The sequence below is a fragment of the Nicotiana tomentosiformis genome, chromosome 1 (assembly GCF_000390325.3).
Source record: "Nicotiana tomentosiformis chromosome 1, ASM39032v3, whole genome shotgun sequence".
NCBI lineage: Eukaryota > Viridiplantae > Streptophyta > Magnoliopsida > Solanales > Solanaceae > Nicotiana > Nicotiana tomentosiformis.
The window spans coordinates 87,699,287-87,719,141 of record NC_090812.1 but is presented as its reverse complement, the minus strand read 5'-3'; the positions used below and the strand labels follow the sequence as shown (position 1 = coordinate 87,719,141).

General features: G+C 36.9%; 2 protein-coding genes, 1 long non-coding RNA gene and 1 other non-coding gene across 5 annotated transcripts; 1 reads left to right on the top strand and 3 right to left on the bottom strand.

Moving 5' to 3' along the window:
* Positions 1 to 962: 962 nt before the first annotated feature.
* LOC104106127 (uncharacterized) lies at positions 963 to 9,791 on the bottom strand. The gene is made up of 5 exons (XM_009614605.4): positions 9,385 to 9,791; positions 8,915 to 8,992; positions 7,968 to 8,067; positions 1,828 to 1,970; positions 963 to 1,231 (listed from the first exon to the last, which is right to left on the bottom strand). The coding sequence occupies exons 1-5, from the start codon at positions 9,682 to 9,684 to the stop codon at positions 1,025 to 1,027; spliced, it is 828 nt and encodes a 275-aa protein (XP_009612900.1). The 5' UTR covers positions 9,685 to 9,791; the 3' UTR covers positions 963 to 1,024.
* Positions 5,638 to 7,961, bottom strand: LOC138900305 (uncharacterized). The gene is made up of 2 exons (XR_011411439.1): positions 7,398 to 7,961; positions 5,638 to 7,002 (listed from the first exon to the last, which is right to left on the bottom strand). It is a non-coding gene; the product is annotated as an uncharacterized lncRNA (long non-coding RNA).
* Positions 9,792 to 11,202: 1,411 nt separating the features above from the next.
* TRNAG-UCC (transfer RNA glycine (anticodon UCC)) lies at positions 11,203 to 11,274 on the top strand. The gene has a single exon. It is a non-coding gene; the product is annotated as a tRNA-Gly (tRNA).
* A 556-nt stretch (positions 11,275 to 11,830) lies between these two features.
* LOC104106126 (uncharacterized) lies at positions 11,831 to 16,023 on the bottom strand. Of its 2 annotated transcripts, none has more exons than XM_009614603.4 (5): positions 15,491 to 16,023; positions 14,951 to 15,028; positions 13,850 to 13,949; positions 12,954 to 13,096; positions 11,831 to 12,128 (listed from the first exon to the last, which is right to left on the bottom strand). In XM_009614603.4, exons 1-5 carry the CDS (start codon positions 15,794 to 15,796, stop codon positions 11,922 to 11,924), a joined length of 834 nt encoding a protein of 277 aa, XP_009612898.1. In that variant the 5' UTR covers positions 15,797 to 16,023; the 3' UTR covers positions 11,831 to 11,921. The 2 variants fall into 2 exon arrangements, with proteins under 2 accessions (XP_009612898.1, XP_009612899.1); XM_009614604.4 differs by having other exon boundaries at positions 12,109 to 12,542; positions 15,491 to 15,951.
* Between the last annotated feature and the right edge of the window lie 3,832 nt (positions 16,024 to 19,855).

The window sequence follows — 19,855 nt, the reverse complement described above, 5'->3', positions numbered from 1 at the left end:
ATTAATAACAACCCTAAATAGTTGTTGGGCCTCACTAGTATTTAGCTAGAAAATACTGATTATCAATTCAGTCCAAATGAGAAGCTAAACTCTTATAAAGTTATAAATTTTCAAAACTTTTTAAACCCAAAATGAAAAGATCAGTGCAGACCACCAAATTCGCAAAACACCCATAAAAAAATTATGCAAGATAAGCAAAATGGAACATTAATGAACATCAAAGAATGTTAATTTTTTCTCATATTCAAGATAGAAATGAGATTGAAGGAATTTATAGGGAGTATGATATTGTTCACTGCTTGTTTCTAATTCTCCCAATATTTCTAGTGCTACAAAATTGTACAATTTAATTGCTCCAAAGTATCAAAATCAGCGGAAATTTGATTTGCGTTGGAATCAAATTCAGTGTTTAGTTAATAGCGTACAACATAGAGGATATTTTGAATTTGAGAAGACCCTCCAAAGGAAGGTTGTTGGCAGTGTTCTCGACTACGGATCTCGAAATTTATGAAGAGGGTGGTCGAGTTTCTCTCTTGTGGGTTGAAGCTGAAGGTCTAACTGTGTTTACATTAGGCAGTGCAGGGCGGAATAGTAGTGGTGGACCTGGTGGTTATGGTGAAAAGGAAGCAGTGATTTTTACCCTTTTTTTTGAAGAATGTTTGAGGTTAAATGCTTGAGGTGAGACTAACAATCTAAAATGATGGAGGCCTGGAGGTGAAGATAATGGTGGTTCATCATTTTAGGTGGTCAGACGGTGGAGATATTAGTGGTGAACGGATGAGGGAATGGAGAATAAGATTGGAATGGTGGCAGTTGGTGATGATGGAGGTTTCTTTAGGGTTAGGGGTATCTTTGATAAGTTTATTAACGGCAGGGGTATATTTATACTCAAAGTATAACGGATGTTAAAATATAGACAATTTTCGATAGTATATTTGAACCTTTTCCCAAAATTTAAATACTAGCTTCAAAAGTTTGATTACTTGGCTATACATACATACATGAGTATGGTACATGTCAACTATTACTCCTTGTGCAGATTATGGAGAATATACAAGGAAGCAGAAGATAAGAAGATACACACTGAGTAGCTCAATAGATCAGTACCAGTGGCTATAGTGACCATCTTGCTCCTCTCGAACATCTTGACAAGAAGGATCATGACAATTACATGTCCCACTTTGGTTTTTAATTCATCAAGCGAACTGATCTTCATCCATTTTGGCCTCTCCTACATGGCACCAACAAGTGATTTAAACAAGAGAATGAAATGGAAAACTCTATATCTAGAGACATACATGTTTCATGATTGATGTATACAAGATGCATTCGTCGCATCACAAGCTTACATGTTACAGCACCAATTTCTGGTCATTTGCAAACTAGACTAGAATTTCAAATCTCTAATGCTAGTATAGAGGGTCATAAGAGTAGCAGGACAAAAGAAAGAGTGTTACTAGCTTTCATGAAACTTATGCTTCTTCTGACTATAACAATTTTCAGCAGTTCAATTAATTCTTTAATACTTCTTATGTTAGTCTTTTAGGGATATTCAGAGAAACCATGTTTCTTAATACATTATGATTGAAAAGTGAACCATATTAGAATGTAACATGACAGCAATTCCAGCTTAAACAATTCTCTTCTAATCCATTTTGAAAGAGAACCATAATTTTTGCCATCTCCAGTTATCAAACAGGAATGAATAAACTGAAGTTTATGAAGAAAGCAACAATATATAGTGGAAGTATAAGACCGTTAAAATTGGCAAAAGAAATCGAGAGAGAAATAGGATACATAAGTGATGAAGATCCAGAGTGCAACTACCTTCAGAGCAAACATCCCAAACAAGGAAGACTGCTTGAGGGCACGATCGCGACTTGGATGAACATCAGGAGAGACATTAGTGATGAACAATCCATACAAGCCCATCCCAAATATTAACATCACGGTCCCAGCAAGATAAACATCTGCATTACAAGGATAGTAAACTCAGGAACACAAAAAGAAGATATTACACGTTTAGATGTAACCAGTGTTATCAAAGGCGCGCTTAAGCCCTAAAGCGAGGCGAAGTGCTCAACATAGCCTCGCTTAGCGGGTGCTTCAGTGTTGTCATCGAGGCTCTAAGCCATACTTTTCCTTGCCAATGAGCGTAATCCTGAAGAGGCGACACTAAGCAATTGATATTTTACTTTATCGTAAATTTTCTTCAATTTCTCTATCCTTATATTTGGCATTCATGCTTATTGATATTAGTTTTGGACTACACATACATATTTGAAGTTTTTCTCCATTTGAGCCTTTCTTCATTAAAGTCCACACTTTATTTGCGCTTAAAGCCCTAATAGACCTTAGAACTTTTTTGCGTTTTTCGCCTTTGATAACGTTAGTTTACAAATATGTATAGTGTAGTCTTGTCCCACATTGGAATAGAAGTAATATCTCCTTGTAGTGTATAGTTATAAATATGGACCTCTTGTATTGTATTTATTATCCAATATTAATAACATATTTTCTCCCGTGCTTTCTCACATGGTATCAGAGCTTTAGTGAGAAACCCGTCGCTGTGCATCATTCCAGCGACTTCCGGGAAGAAAGACCTCTTCGCCGTGCAATTTTCCGGCGACTTAGAAGGCTGTCCGTAAGCAAATCACTTTCTGTTGGTGTTGTGCAAAAACCAACACCACCACAAGACTCCTCAGGCTTCGGCGACCAAACCCCAATCAACTCCACAGGAAAACACACGTTCACGCGCCCTCACGAGAAAATAAAAATTCCGGCGAGATCTGACCCACGCGCCGGCGCGTGAGCACTGGTCCGGCCAGATTTTGAAAAAGTTCCAGTTGAACAGTAGGATTGCCTAGTAATTCCGATTCTACCCTCACTGGTTTTGTTTCATTCCGACCACTTTGAGTTTTTCCGTCAGCAACCGTAGATTCCTGCGAGTTACAGTGTTTTTAGCGTGAACAGTGTTTCCGGCGCAGAACAATGTTCTGGTCCTGCTGTAAACAGTATTTTTCAAGCTATTTCTTCAGTTTTCTCACAGGAGTTACTTATTTCTACTATTTCAAGTTAACCCTACTACTACAAATTGTAGCGACATGGGAACTGATACTTTGAATAGTCGGATGGTTTCTTTAGCAGATTATATTGAGTTCCTTCAGTACAAAACATGTAAGCAGACATCTCGTAGCGACATGGGAACCGATGTTTTGAATAGTCAGATGGTTTCTTTAGCAGATTATATTGAGTTCCTTCAGTACAAAGCATGTAAGCAGACATCTCGTAGCGACATGGAAACCAATGTTTTAAATAGTCGGATGGTTTCTTTAGCAGATTATATTGAGTTCCTTCAGTACAAAGCATGTAAGCAGACATCTTCTGAGATAGCTTCTGTTGTTCAAACAGGTAATAGCGTGACTTGTTTCTCCCAATCTTCATCCTCTGAGTCTTGGGTCATTGATTCAGGTGCATCAGATCATATTTCTGGTAACAAATCTCTTTTCACTACTATTTCGTATTCTCAATCTCTTCCAAAAGTCACAATGGCCAATGGGTCTCAAACCATGGTAACTACAATAGGTCAAGCAAGTCCACTTCCTTCCTTACCTTTAGATTCTGTCCTTTATGTTCCCAATAGTCCTTTTAATTTCATAGATGTTAGTCGCTTAGCCAAATCACTTAAATGCGCTGTTTTATTTCTTGATGACCATGTTTTTATACAAGAGCGCAGTACGGGGCGGATCATTGGTACCAGGCGTGAATCAAACAGACTTTATTACCTTATCCTTGCTAAATCACATGGACTCACATCCTGTCTTCCTTCTATAACTTGTCCTGTTACTGATTCACCAGATTTATTACATAAACGGTTGAGACATTCCAGTTTGTCAAAACTTCAGAAAATGGTATCTAGTTTATTTCACTTGTCAGCTCTAGAGTGTGAGTCATGTCAGCTCGGTAAGCATACTCGCTCCCATTTCCCTCGACGTCTTGATAATCGAGCAGAGTCACCTTTTACTTTAGTCCATTCAGATGTTTGGGGTCCTAGTCGGGTCAGTTCCACCTTGGGATTCCGCTACTTTATCAGTTTCATTGATGATTATTTCAGGTGCACTTGGATATTTTTGATAAAAAATCGATCTGAGCTGTTTTCTATTTTCCAGACCTTCCACGCTGAAATTCAAAATCAATTTGGGGTTTCTATTCGCACATTTCGTAGTGATAATGCCCGAAAGTATTTGTCTTCCCAATTTCAGCAGTTTATGAAATCTCATGGGATTATTCATCAAACATCTTGTCCGTACACATCTCAACAAAATAGGGTAGCTGAAAGAAAGAATAGACATCTTATTGAAACTGCTCGTACCCTACTCATACAATCTCATGCTCCGTTGCGTTTTGGGGATGCAGTTCTTACATCTTGCTATCTTATTAATGGTATGGCATCTTCAGCTATCCAGAACCAAGTTCCATTCTCTGTCATGTTTCCCCACTTACCTTTGTTCTCTCTTCCACCCCGTATCTTTGGAAGCACTTGTTTTGTCCATAACCTTACTCCAGGAACAGATAAGTTAGCTCCTCGTGCTCTTAAGTGCGTATTTCTGGGTTTCTCAAGAACACAAAAGGGGTATCGATGCTACTCTCCTGGCCTCCAGCGGTACTTTATGTCCGCTGATGTTACCTTCTTTGAAACCCAATCATACTTCACAGGTTCACGCCCAGGTGATTCGTCCACATCCAGCATTAGGCCTAGGTGATTCACGCCCCGTATCAGATTCTGCACATACTGCAGACTTGTCTCCTCTTAGTCAACCAATTACACTCAGCAAAGGTGTACAATCCACACTTAATCCTAATCCCCACTATGTCGGTTTAAGTTATCATCGCATGTTTTCACCTCATTATGCTTTTATATCTTCTTTGTCCACTGTTTCTATCCCTAAGTCTACAAGTGAGGCACTATCTCATCCAGGATGGCAACATGCTATGATTGACGAGATGTCTGCTTTACATGCGAGTGACACTTGGGAGCTTGTTCCTCTTCCTGCAGGTAAGTCTGTTGTTGGTTGTCGTTGGGTTTATGCAGTCCAAGTCGGCCCGGATGGCCAGGTTGATCTGCTTAAGGCTCATCTTGTTGCAAAAAGGATATACTCGAATTTTTGGGCTTGATTATAGTGATACTTTCTCTCCCGTGGCTAAAGTAGCATATGTTCGTCTCTTTTTGTCCATGGCTGCTATACGTCATTGGCCTCTTTATCAGTAAGACATTAAGAATGCGTTTCTCCACGGTGATCTTGAGAAAGAAGTTTATATGGAGCAACCACCTGGTTTTGTTGCTCAGGGGGAGTTTAATGGTTGTGTTTGCAGATTGCGCAGGTCACCATATGGTTTGAAACAGTCCCCTCGAGCTTGGTTTGGTAAGTTCAGCACAATTATTCAGGAGTTCGGCATGACTCGTAGTGAGGCTGATCACTCTGTGTTTTATCGGCATTTTGCTCCTAATCTATGTATTTATCTAGTGGTTTATGTTGATGATATTGTTATTACTTGCAATGATCAGGATGGAATTACTAATCTGAAGCAACATCTCTTTCAGCACTTCCAGACTAAGGATCTGGGCAGATTGAAGTATTTTCTAGGTATTGAGGTCGCTCAGTCTAGCTCAGGTATTGTTATTTCACAACGGAAGTATGCCTTAGACATTCTTGAGGAGACTGGAATGATAGGTTGCAAACCTATTGACTCTCTTATGGATCCGAATGCTAAGCTTCTGCCTGGACAAGGGGAGCCTCTTAGAGACCCTACGAGATATAGGAGGTTGGTTGGCAAATTGAATTACCTCACAGTGACTAGACCTGACATTTCTTTTCCGGTGAATGTTGTAAGTCAGTTTATGAATTCTCCGTGTGATAGTCACTGGGATGCAGTTGTTCGCATTCTTCGGTATATAAAGTCAGCTACAGGCAAAAGATTACTATTCGAGGATCGAGGTCACGAGCAGATTGTTGGGTACACAGATGCTGATTGGGCAGGATCACCTTTTGATAAACGTTCTACGTCTGGATATTGTATTCTAGTAGGAGGTAACTTGGTCTCGTGAAAGAGCAAGAAACAGAATGTAGTTGCTCGATCTAGCGCCGAAGCCGAATATCGGGCCATGGCTATGGCGACATGTGAGTTAGTTTAGGTCAAGCAGTTGCTCAAGGAGTTAAAGTTCGGAGAAATCAGCAAGATGGAACTAGTGTGGGATAACCAAGTTGCTCTTCATATTGCGTCAAATCCGGTGTTCCATGAGAGGACTAAACACATTGAGATCGACTGTCACTTTGTCAGAGAAAAAATACTTTCAGGAGATATTGTTATAAAGTTTGTAAAGTCGAATGATCAACTAGCAGATATTTTCACTAAGTCTCTTACTGATTCTCGTATTAGCTATATGTGTAACAAGCTCGGTACATATGATGTGTATGCACCGGCTTGAGGGGGAGTGTTAGTTTACAGATATGTATAGTGTAGTTTTGTCCCACATTGGAAAATGAGTAATATCTCCTTGTAGTGTATAGCTATAAAAGGGACCTCTTGTATTGTATTTATAATCCAATATCAATAACATATTTTCTCCCGTGCTTTCTCACAGATAACACTGGAGGTAAACAATGAGGTACTATACACCTGATAAAGTGACATTTTTGTTGGAAGTTCTGCAACTTTTATGCAAGCGACAACTGAATATTCTTTCACAACCACAATTTTTACATAACTAGGCCGTGACTTCAAGAGCAGTGCATCGAAACCATTGGAAAAGATACTTCGTGAATAATTTACAGGACAACCAGAGGAAGTTACAATAAAAGTGCAAGTGTTCACCAACAAAGCCTGGAATAAAAGAAAGAGTAACAGGTCGTATACTGAAGCGCCATAGATGACTCACTTTAAGGGAGATAAGAAAAGGATTTTCTATCCATCGTCTGAGAGATATTGAAGCACCATAGATGACTCACATCAGGAAGATGAGAAAAAGAATTTCTATCCATCTTCTAGGGGATATTTCGGATGAATATCAGATTCCGGGGTAACTATCAGAATATCCCATACAGTTCTAAAGTGTGATAAGCTTTCTTGTCGTCTGATAAATTTTGCATATAATCTTCCACTATAAAGTGACACTAAACTAGAAGACCGAGAGTAATCGAGATGATATAGAAGCAACTAACTCTAATGCCGTGAATACAAGAGCACTGCATTCAAACCAAGGTAGAGTTACTCCACCGATAATTTACAAGACAACTAGAGGAGTTTCAATTAAATAGAGATAAATGTCCAAGTATATACCAACAAATCTTGGAACATTAGAAAGAATACATGTTGTATTCTGAAGCATCAAAGATGACTCACTTTAGGGAGATGAGAAAAAGAATTTATATCCATCATCTGAGAGATATTCAGATGAATATCAGATTCAAACAACAACAACAACAAAAACAAAGCTAGTGAAATCCCACTAGTGGGGTCTGGGGAGGGTAAAGTGTACGCAGACCTTACCCCTACCTTATGATGGTAGAGAGGCCGTTTCAGATGAATATCGGATTCTGGTGTAAATATCAGGATATCCCATACAGTTCTAAAGTGTTGATAAGCTTTATTCTCGACTGGTAAATTTTGTATATAATCTTCCATTAGAAAGTGACACTAAGCTTGAATAGTGAGAGTAATATAGATAAAATAGCAGCAAATAACTCTAATGAAAAGGAAAACTGTTAAGGCAGGTTAGAATGGGATAGCATATGTACTGGGATTTTGCACAAATAATTTCAAAGGACAAGTGGTCATAAAAAGAGAGGTGACTAAGGATCTATTGAAATGCAATCATCGAATGTCTCCCCTCACTGAGGTGCTCTTCTACTATTTTCTGATTACAAGCATCATGATCTTTTAAAAATCAAGATCATTCAGAAACTCACCTATAGCTTCAACCAATCGCAGAACCATTTGTCCTGTGTGAATTCCTTTGACACAGCTGCTCCAATAAACTTTGTAAGCGTCAACGATGTAGACACAACCCTACAAAAGGGAATTTAACTGTATAAACAACTCATACAACGGGTAAAAATGGCATTATCTCCTTTCCTAATGATGATATGTATTAGAAGGAAGAATAAGATTCAGATTAGCATTAAGCGTATGAACCAAAACCAATGTTTTATGCCTTAAAAAACTAGAGAAAGGCTTTTAAGAACGAAAGTACCTAAATAAATAATTGGCCGAGGATAACTATATTGCACTTAAGTCAACTATAGTCAGAGAATTAACTGATTGTAGAGGTTAAGATAGAGTTGCCCAACAGATGAAGGATAAACAGTATATTACATCTGCAACTTCATTATTTGATATATTGGTGCTATAAGCTAGTGAAAGACTACAAATTTTTGAAATGCAACAGAAATGAGCATGACTAGGACTTCGGAAATGGATTAGGAATAACCGACTCCGGTAGATACTATGTTTTCTATTGATGCAAGTGTATGATAACTGATCAAGAGTTACAAGTATTAATGTTAGTCTGATTCTGGACAAGCCATTTTCATCATATACTAAATCCAAGAAAGAACTCCTGAAGTTTTTCAAAGCAAGAAGTTTCACATTCCCAATCACCCTTTAGCATGTAAAGATCAAATAAAATCTATGAACCAACATCTTGTCAGTTTATGGATTATATATTTTCTGGAAACAACAAGTGCACTAAAGTATACAAGTTCATGCCTTAGTTACAGCCTTAAAAAGAAGTCTTGCCGTCATAAATTTAACCAGGAAACACAAAGATATAAACATTCACCACCTATAGCATATGATATCCATATATTTCGCACTTAACATTGAAAAAAATAAGGGATGCTTAAAAAAGGATTACATTGAGGAAGCAGAGCAGAGAACCAGCCAATGAACCTCCAATAGCAAGGAGTGCCAGAAAACGAAAGTCAAATATCGCCTGCTCAAATATAAATAAGCAGTGAGCAATAGATAATATGAAGCATCAATTTTCCACTCATATTAAACAGATATCAATATTAAAACTCGGCTCATTATCAATTTTTGATACCACCCCAAAGGATAGAACAACACAAACCATATCACTCTCCACCCCAAACCTCAAGAATTAGCTTCTGGTTAACGCACTAATATGTTTTGTAAGCCCGGTCACCAATTCAAGCAATCTAGTATAGTGATTCTGTCTTTGAGAGAACAGACTTAAAACCTCATAATAATACTATAGCTCTGTATTAATTCTTCAGACCACCCAAAAAGAATTAAAAACCACAGCATCCTCTAATCCTCAAGAATTAAACAGCAAATAAACAAACAAATATTAGTACTAAGTACCCTTTCAATAGTTGATTCAGTGTGCTGAACAAATCTAACAACTGGGTTTCCATTAGGATTTGCCAAAGCATAGTTGAACCCGTCATCCGGGGTTTTAGAAGACTCAACAAAGGGCACTTTTGGTGGAGAATTAGTTGAGGATAATACATTCCCACTTTGTGTGGATGAAGATGATTCGTGAGAAGGCGTAGCTGATGATGAAGCTAGTAAAATAGGCAAGCGTCTGTAATTTCTTGGAACTTGAAGGTTAGAGATGGAAAATGATACGTGCGCTACTGAAACTGAACTTAATAAAGCCATTGAAGTTGATCACAGAGATAATTAAACTGAGCTACTTTTGTGAAGAAGAGTTTGAACCGCGTTTCTCAATCAGGCTTTGGCGCGTAGTAGTAAGTAGTAAGAGTAAGAGCCACTTGGTTCCTTGTCCCGTTTTCTTTGTTGGACCCGTTTCCTTTGGCCAAGTCGCCAAAAAGATGTATTTTTGTTAAAAAGTGTTTTTTTAAAAAAATTCTTTTATAATTCGTCATTATTTTATGTTTGACCAATCTTTTAAAAAATATTTTTAACTATCAAATTACGAAAAAGACAATAAAGGTTCAATTTGTGATTAATACTATTAAGAAAAAAAAAATAAATTTAAACATTTATTATAAAAGAACTCAATTAAAATATAAAATGTAAAATAAAAATATAAATTAAAAATTTCAATCAATATAAAATATAATTATTCCAAAGCAATAACATTGAGTGTTTAGTATTACTTATTGTTTACATGATAATTTAAATATACCAAAATATATTATTTAATATAAGTTTAAAATCTACTCGTAGGAATAGGAGAAAGAGAATAAAAATATGATTAAAAAAAAAGAAAAAAGAATTGTATAGTAGAAATAAAAAGAAAGAGGAAAAGGAAAAGAAAAATGTTAAATTAATGAAGGATAATTTGAAAAATATAATTATTTTGTAAAGTTATTTTTGTTTTGGACAAATTAATTTTCTGCTTCTGCTTCTTGGAAGAAGCCAAAATTTGTAGCTTCTCCCCAAAAGCAGAAAAATTAATTCTGCTTCTATTCAAAAGTACTTTTTCATTTTGGCCAAACACCTTAAATTTTCCAAAAAATATTTTTTTTGACAAAAAAATAATTTTAGCCTCCCAAAAGCTTAGCCAAACAGGCTCTTAATCAGCCTTTGGCGCTTATATCTCTCAAAAAAAGACAATATTAACACATTTCTTATTAGGTATATATAATATACCATGTGAATACCGTTCCTAGTTGTTTCTCTTTATCCCCCTTTTTTAGTGCTACATTTACTCATTTAGAATTCCTAAACATAGACACCTATGTCTAATACAATACCTTCTTGTTGTGAAATCAACGCCTAACCAACGTGCATACATCATTCAATCATATGATATTTTTCTGAATTTTTAAGGCAACTGGACCTACATTTTGACTTCACACCACTCTTTCATTTCTCTTGGTGTCGGGTTTTATCTATCGGTTATTATTTTGCTTTTCATCTATTTTCTGGTTCTTATGATGTTGTTATTTTTTTTCTATGGTTTTTATTGATGGTACTGATATATTATCTCTTTTCGTCATCTTTTCATCTTCTTGAGCCGAGAGTCTATCGGAAACAGCCTCTCTATCCCTTTGGGGTAGAGGTAAGGTCTGCGTACACACTAACCTCCCCACACTCCACTAGTGGGATTTCACTGGGTCGTTGTTGTTGTTGTTGAACCTACATTCTGAATTTGTGGACAGCTCTTTTCTGCTTCTTAACAAAACAGCAAAATGCCTTTTACAAAAACAAGCGTTTGTAGTCCAACGGTTAGGATAATTGCCTTCCAAGCAATAGACCCGGGTTCGACTCCCGGCAGACGCAATTAAAATTTTTAATATTTTTGGCAGTTTTTCCTTTTTGCTTCCCAGATAAGCTGTAAATTTGTAACTCACGTCCATGTTGAATGTAGTTGCATACAAATTTGTAACCGTGAATTCTTTGGCCAAATGAAGAAAATGGTGTCTAATTGAAAAATGTTACCCAAAAAGATATGTTAGTTACAGGTTATTAACTTTATATGGGCGATTTTCCCTGTCTTGGGAGGGTGGACAGTGAATTACAATATCACTTGTGTAAATTTTCCTTCTTATTCTTTGCCAACTAATTTTCGCGATAGGCTATTCAGCACACTGGTTAATGAAAAGGTCCCTGTATTTGAATATCAATACCTCGTTGACACAGTAGAGGAAAGTGTCGCAACAATACTGTATTATACAGGCTTGCTTCTTGTTGGATGTAGGAAGCTCATTATTTTGTTTCTTTTTTTATCTATGGTAAATGTTAGATGCTGGAATAACTTTTAGTGAACACTGTTGAACTATATGAGAGGAAGAGAGAAGCATTCTTTCCTCCACAAGTCCATAGCAATAAACCAAGGTTTTGACTTTTGAGGAAATTTTTTTTAATGCTAGCTTAAAAAATTTGATTACTTGGCTATACATGCTCATCAGTTCGGTACATGTCAAGTGCTACTCCTTGTGCAGATTATGGAGAATATACAAGGAAGCAGAAGATAAAAAGATACACACTGAGTAGCTCAATAGATCAGTACCAGTGGCTATAGTGACCATTTTGCTCCTCTCGAACATCTTGACAAGAAGAATCATGACAATTACATGTCCCACTTTGGTTTTCAGTTCATCAAGTGAACTGATCTTCATCCATTTTGGCCTCTCCTACATGGCACCATCAACTGATTCAAACAAGAGAACAAAACAGAAAACTCTATACCCACAATTGCACATGTTTCATGGTTGATGTATGCAAGATGCAGTCATCTTCACAAGTTTACATGTTACAGCAACATTTTTCCTTCAATCACAAACTGGACTAGACTTTCAAATCTCTAATGCACATTTAAAGGGTCAAAACAGTAATTAGGTACAAGAGAAAGAATATTACTCGCTTCGTGAAACTTATGCTTTTTATGATTACTACAATCTTCAGCAATCTAATTAAATCTTCAATACCTCTTATATTAGTCTTCTGGGGGATATTCAGAATTTATTGTAGTCGTGAGAGTACCACAATCTTCAGCAGACTGCTAGCAGGAATAGATGATACAATGAACCTTTAGGAGTTTCATTTGGCTGTACCATAAGAGCTTATATAAGTTCAAAAATGATCTCAGAGATTCATTGGCATCTATCCCATCAGAACTCTGGGATTCATTGATACATGAAGCTACAATTAGACTAAAACCTATTTTGTAAAACCTTGTTTCTTAATACATTATGGTTGAGAAGTGCACCATATTAGATCATGTGACATGAATGCAATTCGAGCTTAAACAACTCTCTTCCAAATAAAGTAATTTTCCTTTTGAAAGATCACCATCATTTTTGCCATCTACAATTTCCATTCTCAAGTAATCAAACAGGATTGAATAGTTGAATCCACTTAAGTTTACGAAGAAAGCAACAATGTATAGTGGAAGTATATGAACAGTTAAGATTGGCAAACAGAAATATGTAAGTCAAGAAGATCCAGAGTGCGACTACCTTCAGAGCAAACATCCCAAACAAGGAAGAGTGCTTGAGGGCACGGTCGGCAGTTGGATCCACATTAGCAGAGACATTAGTGATAAACAATCCGTATAAGCCCATCCCAAATATGAACATCACGGTCCCAGCAAGATAAACATCTGCATTACAAGGATAGTAAAATCAGGAACATAAAAAGAAGATATTATGCGTTTAGATGTAAACAATGAGGTATTATATCACTCAAATTGACATTTTAGATAGAAATTCTGCAACTCCCATACAAGCGACAACTAAGTATTCTTTCACAATAGGCACAACCTTTATATGACTAGGCTATGACTTCAAGAGCAGTTCACTGAAAGGGAGCAACTTCACTAATGATTTACAAGACCACCAGAGGAAATTACAGTGCAACAGAGCGAAGTAAGTCCAAGTGTACACCAACAAAGCTTGGAACAAAGAATAGAATAACAAGTTGTATATTGAAGCACCAAAGATGGCTCACTTTAAAGAGAAAAGGATTTTCTACTCAGCTTCTAGGTGATGTTTCAGATGAATATCTTATACAGTTCTACAGTGTTGATCAGCTTATCTTGACTGATAAATTTTGCATATAATCTTCCACTAGAAATTGAAACTAAGCTAGAAGACTGAGAGTAATCCAGATAAAATGGCAGCAACTCTAATGTTAAGGAAATCTACCAAGGCAGATTAGAATGTGATAACACATTTACTGCGAACTGCGATGCAAAAATAATTCCAAAGGGCCAGCGGTTATCAAAAGATGGTTGATTAAAAGATATGTTGAAATGCAATCATTGAATGTGTCGCCTACACTGAGGTGCTCTTCTACAATTTTTTGATTACAAGCATGATGATCTTGAAAAAATCAAGATCATGCAGAAACTCACCTATAGCTTCAACCAAACGCAGAACCATTTGTCCTGTGTGAATTCCCTTGACACAGCTCGTCCAATAAACCTTGTAAGCGTCAATAATGTAGACACAACCCTACAAAAGAGAATTTAACTGCTAAAACAACTGATAGAACCCGTAAAAATGGTATTACCTCTTATGTGATGTCATGATTATATGTATTAAAAGGATTAAGCGCATGAACCAAAATCAATGTTTTGTGCCTTAAAGCACTAGAGAAAGACTTTGACTAAAATAATGTACCTAAACAAATAATTAGCTGAGGATAACTATATTGCACCTAGTAAACTATAGACAAAGAATTAACTGATAGCGTAGAGGTTAAGATAGAGTTGCACACCAGATGAAGGATAAACAGTTTATTGAATCTGCAACTTCGTTATTTGACGAATTGGTATTATAAGCTAGTGATAGACTAAAATTTGAAATGCAAGAGAATGAGCACGTATAGGACTTCGGCAGGAATAACTGACTCCCGTAGATACTATGTTTTCTATCAATGCAAGTGTATGATAACTGATCAAGAATTACAATGGATTAATGTTAGTCTGATTCTCAACAGGCCATTTTCATCATACACTAAATTAAAAAGAATTCCTGGAGTTGATCAAAGCAATAAGTTTCACATACCCAATCACCCTAAAGCATGTCAAATCATATAAGATCTATGAACCAACATCTTGTCGGTCTAAGCCATTATATATGGTCTAAAAAACAATAAATGCACTAAAACAATCGAAGTTTGTGTGTTAATTACAGCCTTCAACACAAGTCTTTCTGTCATAAATTTCCCCAGGAAGTACTAAGATATAAAATTTAACCACCTATAAAAAAAAAGGGCAGCCCGGTGCACTAAGCTCCCGCTATGCGCGGGGTCCGGGGAAGGGCCGGACCATAAGAGTCTATTGTATGCAGCCTTACCCTACATTTCTGCAAGAGGCTGTTTCCACGGCTCGAACCCGTGACCTACTGGTCACATGGCAGCAATTTTACCAGTTAAACACCTATAGTATATGGTTTTTATATATTTTCATACTTCACATTGAAAAATAAGGGATGGTTGGAAAAGGAATTACATTGAGGAAGCAGAGCAGCGAACCAGCCAATGAGCCTCCGATAGCAAGGAATGCTAGAAAACGAAAGTCAAATATTGCCTGCTCAAATATAAATAAGCAGTGAGCATTAGATATATGCAGCATATACCAATTCCTACTCATATTGAACAGATATCAATATTAGAACTCAGTGTCAATTCTTGATAGCACCCAAAAGAATAGAATAAATCATATCATTTTCCAATCCTCAAGATTTATTTCTGGTTGAACACACCAACATGCTTGGAAGCCCGGCACCATTTTAAGTCATCTTGTAGTTATTCTATCTTTGAGCATATAGACTTCTTCTTTTTATATGAAGAAAAATAATTTTATTAATGAATCTTTGTGGTTACAATCCTATTGATGAGCATATAGACTTAGAAACCCCATATTAATACACCCAAAAAGAGTTAAAAATCACAGCACCCTCTAATCCTCAAGAATTAGATAGCAAATAAACAAACAGATATTAATAATAGTAAGTACTATCAAGAAAGAGCAAAAAGATCAAATTTGTACCCTTTCAATTGTTGATTCTGTGTGCTGAACAAATCTAACAACTGGGTTTCCATTAGGATTTGCCAAAGCATAGTTGAATCCATTATCCGGGGTTTTAGAGGACTCAACAAAGGGCACTTTTGGTGGAGAATTAGTTGAGGATAATACACTCCCACTTTGTGTGGATGAAGATGATTCGTGGGAAGGTGTAGTTGATGCTGATGCTGATGCAAATAAAGTAGGCAAACGTCTGTAACTTCTTGGGATTTGAGGGTTAGATATGGAAAATGATACGTGCGCTACTGAAACTGAACTTAATGCAGCCATTGAAGCTTGATCAGAGAGATACTATAAATTTGAGATATTTTTTGTGAAGCAGAGCGGGGAACTAGTAATAAGAGCAAGAGCCACTTGGTTTGCAAGCCCGTTTTCTTCTTTGTTGGACCACGTCTCTCAATCAGTTTTTTGGCGCTAGCCGTATGAAGACAAGAATACTACTAGCATTTTTTTTCATTTCTTCGTTAGATATATATCATGTGAATCCCGTTCCTAGTTGTTTCTCTTTTTCCTGTTTTATTTGTTTTAGTTTTATTTGGCTTTAATAAAACCAGTAGCTTTTAAGAAAGATGATATCTAGTTACGTTGTCAGGAGTTTCAAACTGTGCACCCCTCGAGATTTATCCTTTATCAACAAATTTTTAAAAATAAGAAAAATTTAATATTCTGGATCGAACAAATTTTTCAACAAATTGAACACCCATGTATCTGAGTTTACATTGAAAATGAAGCCAATGAAAAAAATGGGGAAAAAACTTCCACTGACTCGGAGGAAGTTAGATACAGTACGGGTGATTCTGAATAGGTTGACCAAGTCGGCTCATTTCATTACTTATTCTTCAAAGCAGCTGGCTCAAGTTTATATTCGCGAGATTGTCCGACTTCATGGTGTGCCGATATCCATCATCTCTAACTGGGGTACGCAGTTTACATCACGATTCTGGAGGACCGTACAACGTGAGTTAGGCACGCAGGTTGAGTTGAGTATAGCATTTCACCCTCAGACGGACAGTCCGACCTCACTATTCAGATATTAGAGAATATGCTTCGTGCATGTGTCGTGGAGTTCAGGGGCCCTTGGGATCAGTTCTTGCCGCTTGCGAAGTTTGCCTACAACAACAGCTACGAGTCGAGCATTCAGATGGCCCCGTAAGAGGCCTTGTATGGGAAGCGGTATCGGTCTCCAGTGGGTTGGTTTGAGCTGGGTGAGGCTAGGCTATTAGGTACAGACTTAGTTCAGGATTCTTTGAAAAAGGTTAAATTGATTCAGGATCGGCTTCGCACAACCCAATCTAGACAGAAGAGTTATGCAGATCGGAAGGTTTGTGATGTTGTATTCGTGGTTGGGGAGCGGGTCTTGCTTCGGGTTTCGCCCATGAAGGGTGTTATGAGGTTCGGGAAGAAGGGCAAGTTGAGCCCTAGGTATATCGGACCTTTTGAGATTCTTAAGATGATTGGAGAGGTGGCCTACAAGCTTGCACTGCCATCTAGCCTAGCTGCAGTTCATCCAGTATTCCATGTTTCTATGCTCCGGAAGTACCACGGTGATTCGTCTCATGTGTTGGATTTTAGCTCAGTCTAGTTGGACAATGATTTGTCTTATGTTGAGGTGTCGGTGGCCATTTTGGACAGGTAGGTACGAAAACTGAGGTCGAACAACATTGCTTCAGTGAAGGTTCAATGGAGGGGTCAACCAGTCGATGAGGCGACTTGGGAGACCGAACATGATATGTGTAGCCGTTACCCTCATCTTTTCACTACTTCAGGTATATCTCTATACTCGTTAGAGGACGAACGTTTGTTTTAAGAGGGGGAGGATATAACGATCCGGCCAGTCGTTTTGAATATTATAGCCCCGATCCCCTATTTATTGCCTCCCATGTGTTATATTGTGGTTATGTGATTCGGGGTATTTGGTTTTGATTTCGGGTGAGTTTCGGAGTGAAATGGCACACGTAGTCCCTAAGTTGGAGGTTTAAGTTGAAGGAGTTGACCGTAGTTTGACTTATGTGTAGACGACTCCGTAATTGAGTTTTGACGGTTCGAATAGCTCCGTATAGTGATTTTAGACTTAGGAGCGAGCCCGGATTGACTTTTTGAGTTGATTTTTTGTTTCTTTGTAAAGATCGTCACTTTGTTGTTCGAAATAGTTTTCTATAGTTTATATTTATGGTGTGAAGTTGTTTTGGCTAGATTCGAGCCGTTCGGAATTGGATAATCGAGGGAATGGCCTATTAGTAGATTGAGTTAGTGTGTTTTGAGGTAAATGTCTTGCCTAATTTTGTGTGGGAGAATTACTCCTTAGGATTAGTGTTATTTTGTGATAATTGTGATGTGTGAAAGCCGTGTACGCAAGGTGACGAGTGTTGGAAAGTGATTTTGGTGTACAGTCTATGTAGAGAAGGGCAAGGCTGAACCTATTCCTAATTCTAATTGGATTCTTATTTAGAAGTTACCCTTTTCAAATTAAAAAATATCAAATTTTTAAATGGCTGAGTTTTGTTTTTAGTCATAAAAGATTACTGATTTGCAAAAAATGATACACTGGGCACCAAGGGTGGCTGATGTTACATGATTAGCTACTACTGAACTATGATCCATAGTTGGATCAGTACTAAAACTACTTACTACTGCAAAACTAGGATTCATAGATCAGGATCATGACAAAAACCATCTGTAGTACTATATGAAGGAGTGACAGAGATCCTGTTTCAGGATGAATTTACAACTGGGGGATTAGGGGGTGTATCAAAAACGCAAGAGTTGACAAGTCTTCGTCTCTCCACTCCTGCTTTGTCCGACTGGAAGTCATTGTAGACAAAAGACGGTGTTGTATCAAAAAGTTGTAGACTGTTGTTACATGATAACTTTGTACCATATTTCGCTAGGCCAGGAGTTTTTAATGAATCAATATAGACTATATTTTAGGTTTCTATCCTGTTATATAAACTAGTCTACGTGCACTTCAATGATGATTAAGTACAAAATTTGTATCTCAAACGATAACATTTTAAGTTTTTATCTTATAAAAATTATTAGTAAAGATACAAAGTGTGTTTTGGAATGTTTGTCGTTTTAATGTGAAATTGGAAAATTTAAATAAAAACTAATAACTTTGAAAAGAGATTTATTTGCTTTTATTATGTCAATATACAAGAAAATAAAAAATAATCGAAAAGTTATCACATTCCTAATTTCGCAATACAAGAAAAAATAGGTTCTTTAAATAATTAAAAAATATCAAATTAAACAATGAATAACAGAAAATAATGAAAATTTTAAGAACAATTATAATTTTAATTTTATCCTACATAAAATATACTTTTAAATAATAAAAATGTCGACCAATATTTCACTTAAAACTTTGTGCTATTATGATAGAAAAGATAGATAAATAGATTTAAGTCACATATAAGTATATCCTCCCAAAATTAAAATCACTGCTAAGTGCTAACTTATATCCTCCCAAAATTAAAATCATTGCTAACTTTTTCGGGGAACGATAGATAGATGATAAGAACAAATATCATTAAAAATCATGAAAAAACTTATGTGGGGATGGATTTAAATTTCTTCGAGACATTTGCATCTTGCAATACCTATTCTCCTGAGAGATGGTGGAGCTTTAGGACTTGGAATACCTTGTTGAAAGAGTTTCTAATGCTAAGTATTACAAGATGAAACATCCAGCTGTTACAAAATAATGGTCCTGTGGACAACCCCGTACCTGGAAAAGACTTATGGATATCAAAGACGATGGCGCTGAGAATTGCATTCTGTGGAAGATTGAAACGGGTGATGCATCCTTTTGGTCGAATAGTTGGTTTGGTAGAGGTCCTCTTGCCAAGGTGATATATCCAATTTACGAGAGCTTCCAGGTAGGGGCGTACGCAGAAATTTTTGCAAGCAATGTCAAAATATATACAAGTACAAAAATAATAACTTCAATTATTATACTTCTAGACAAGAAATATTCTCTTTCAAATATTTGCAGAAAAATGTGCTAGTTAAGGTTTGAATCTCTGACTTATTAGAGCAAAATAAAGCATATACCAATGCACCGAGAGACAATTTATATCAAGTGGTGTCATTGTTTCTTACTTATCTAGTTTCTCACAGTATTAATATATATATTTAGTAAAAAAATTCGACGAAGCGGTGTCGCGTGACACCGCTTCACTAAGAGTGCATCCGCCCCTGCCAGGCACACTAAAATTCATGAATTTCTGGTGGAGGGACATTGGAATACTGTTAAACTTTTCAATGTCTTTCTATGAACAGTGGTCCACACCATATAGGATATTGATATATATGTTGACATTGATGACT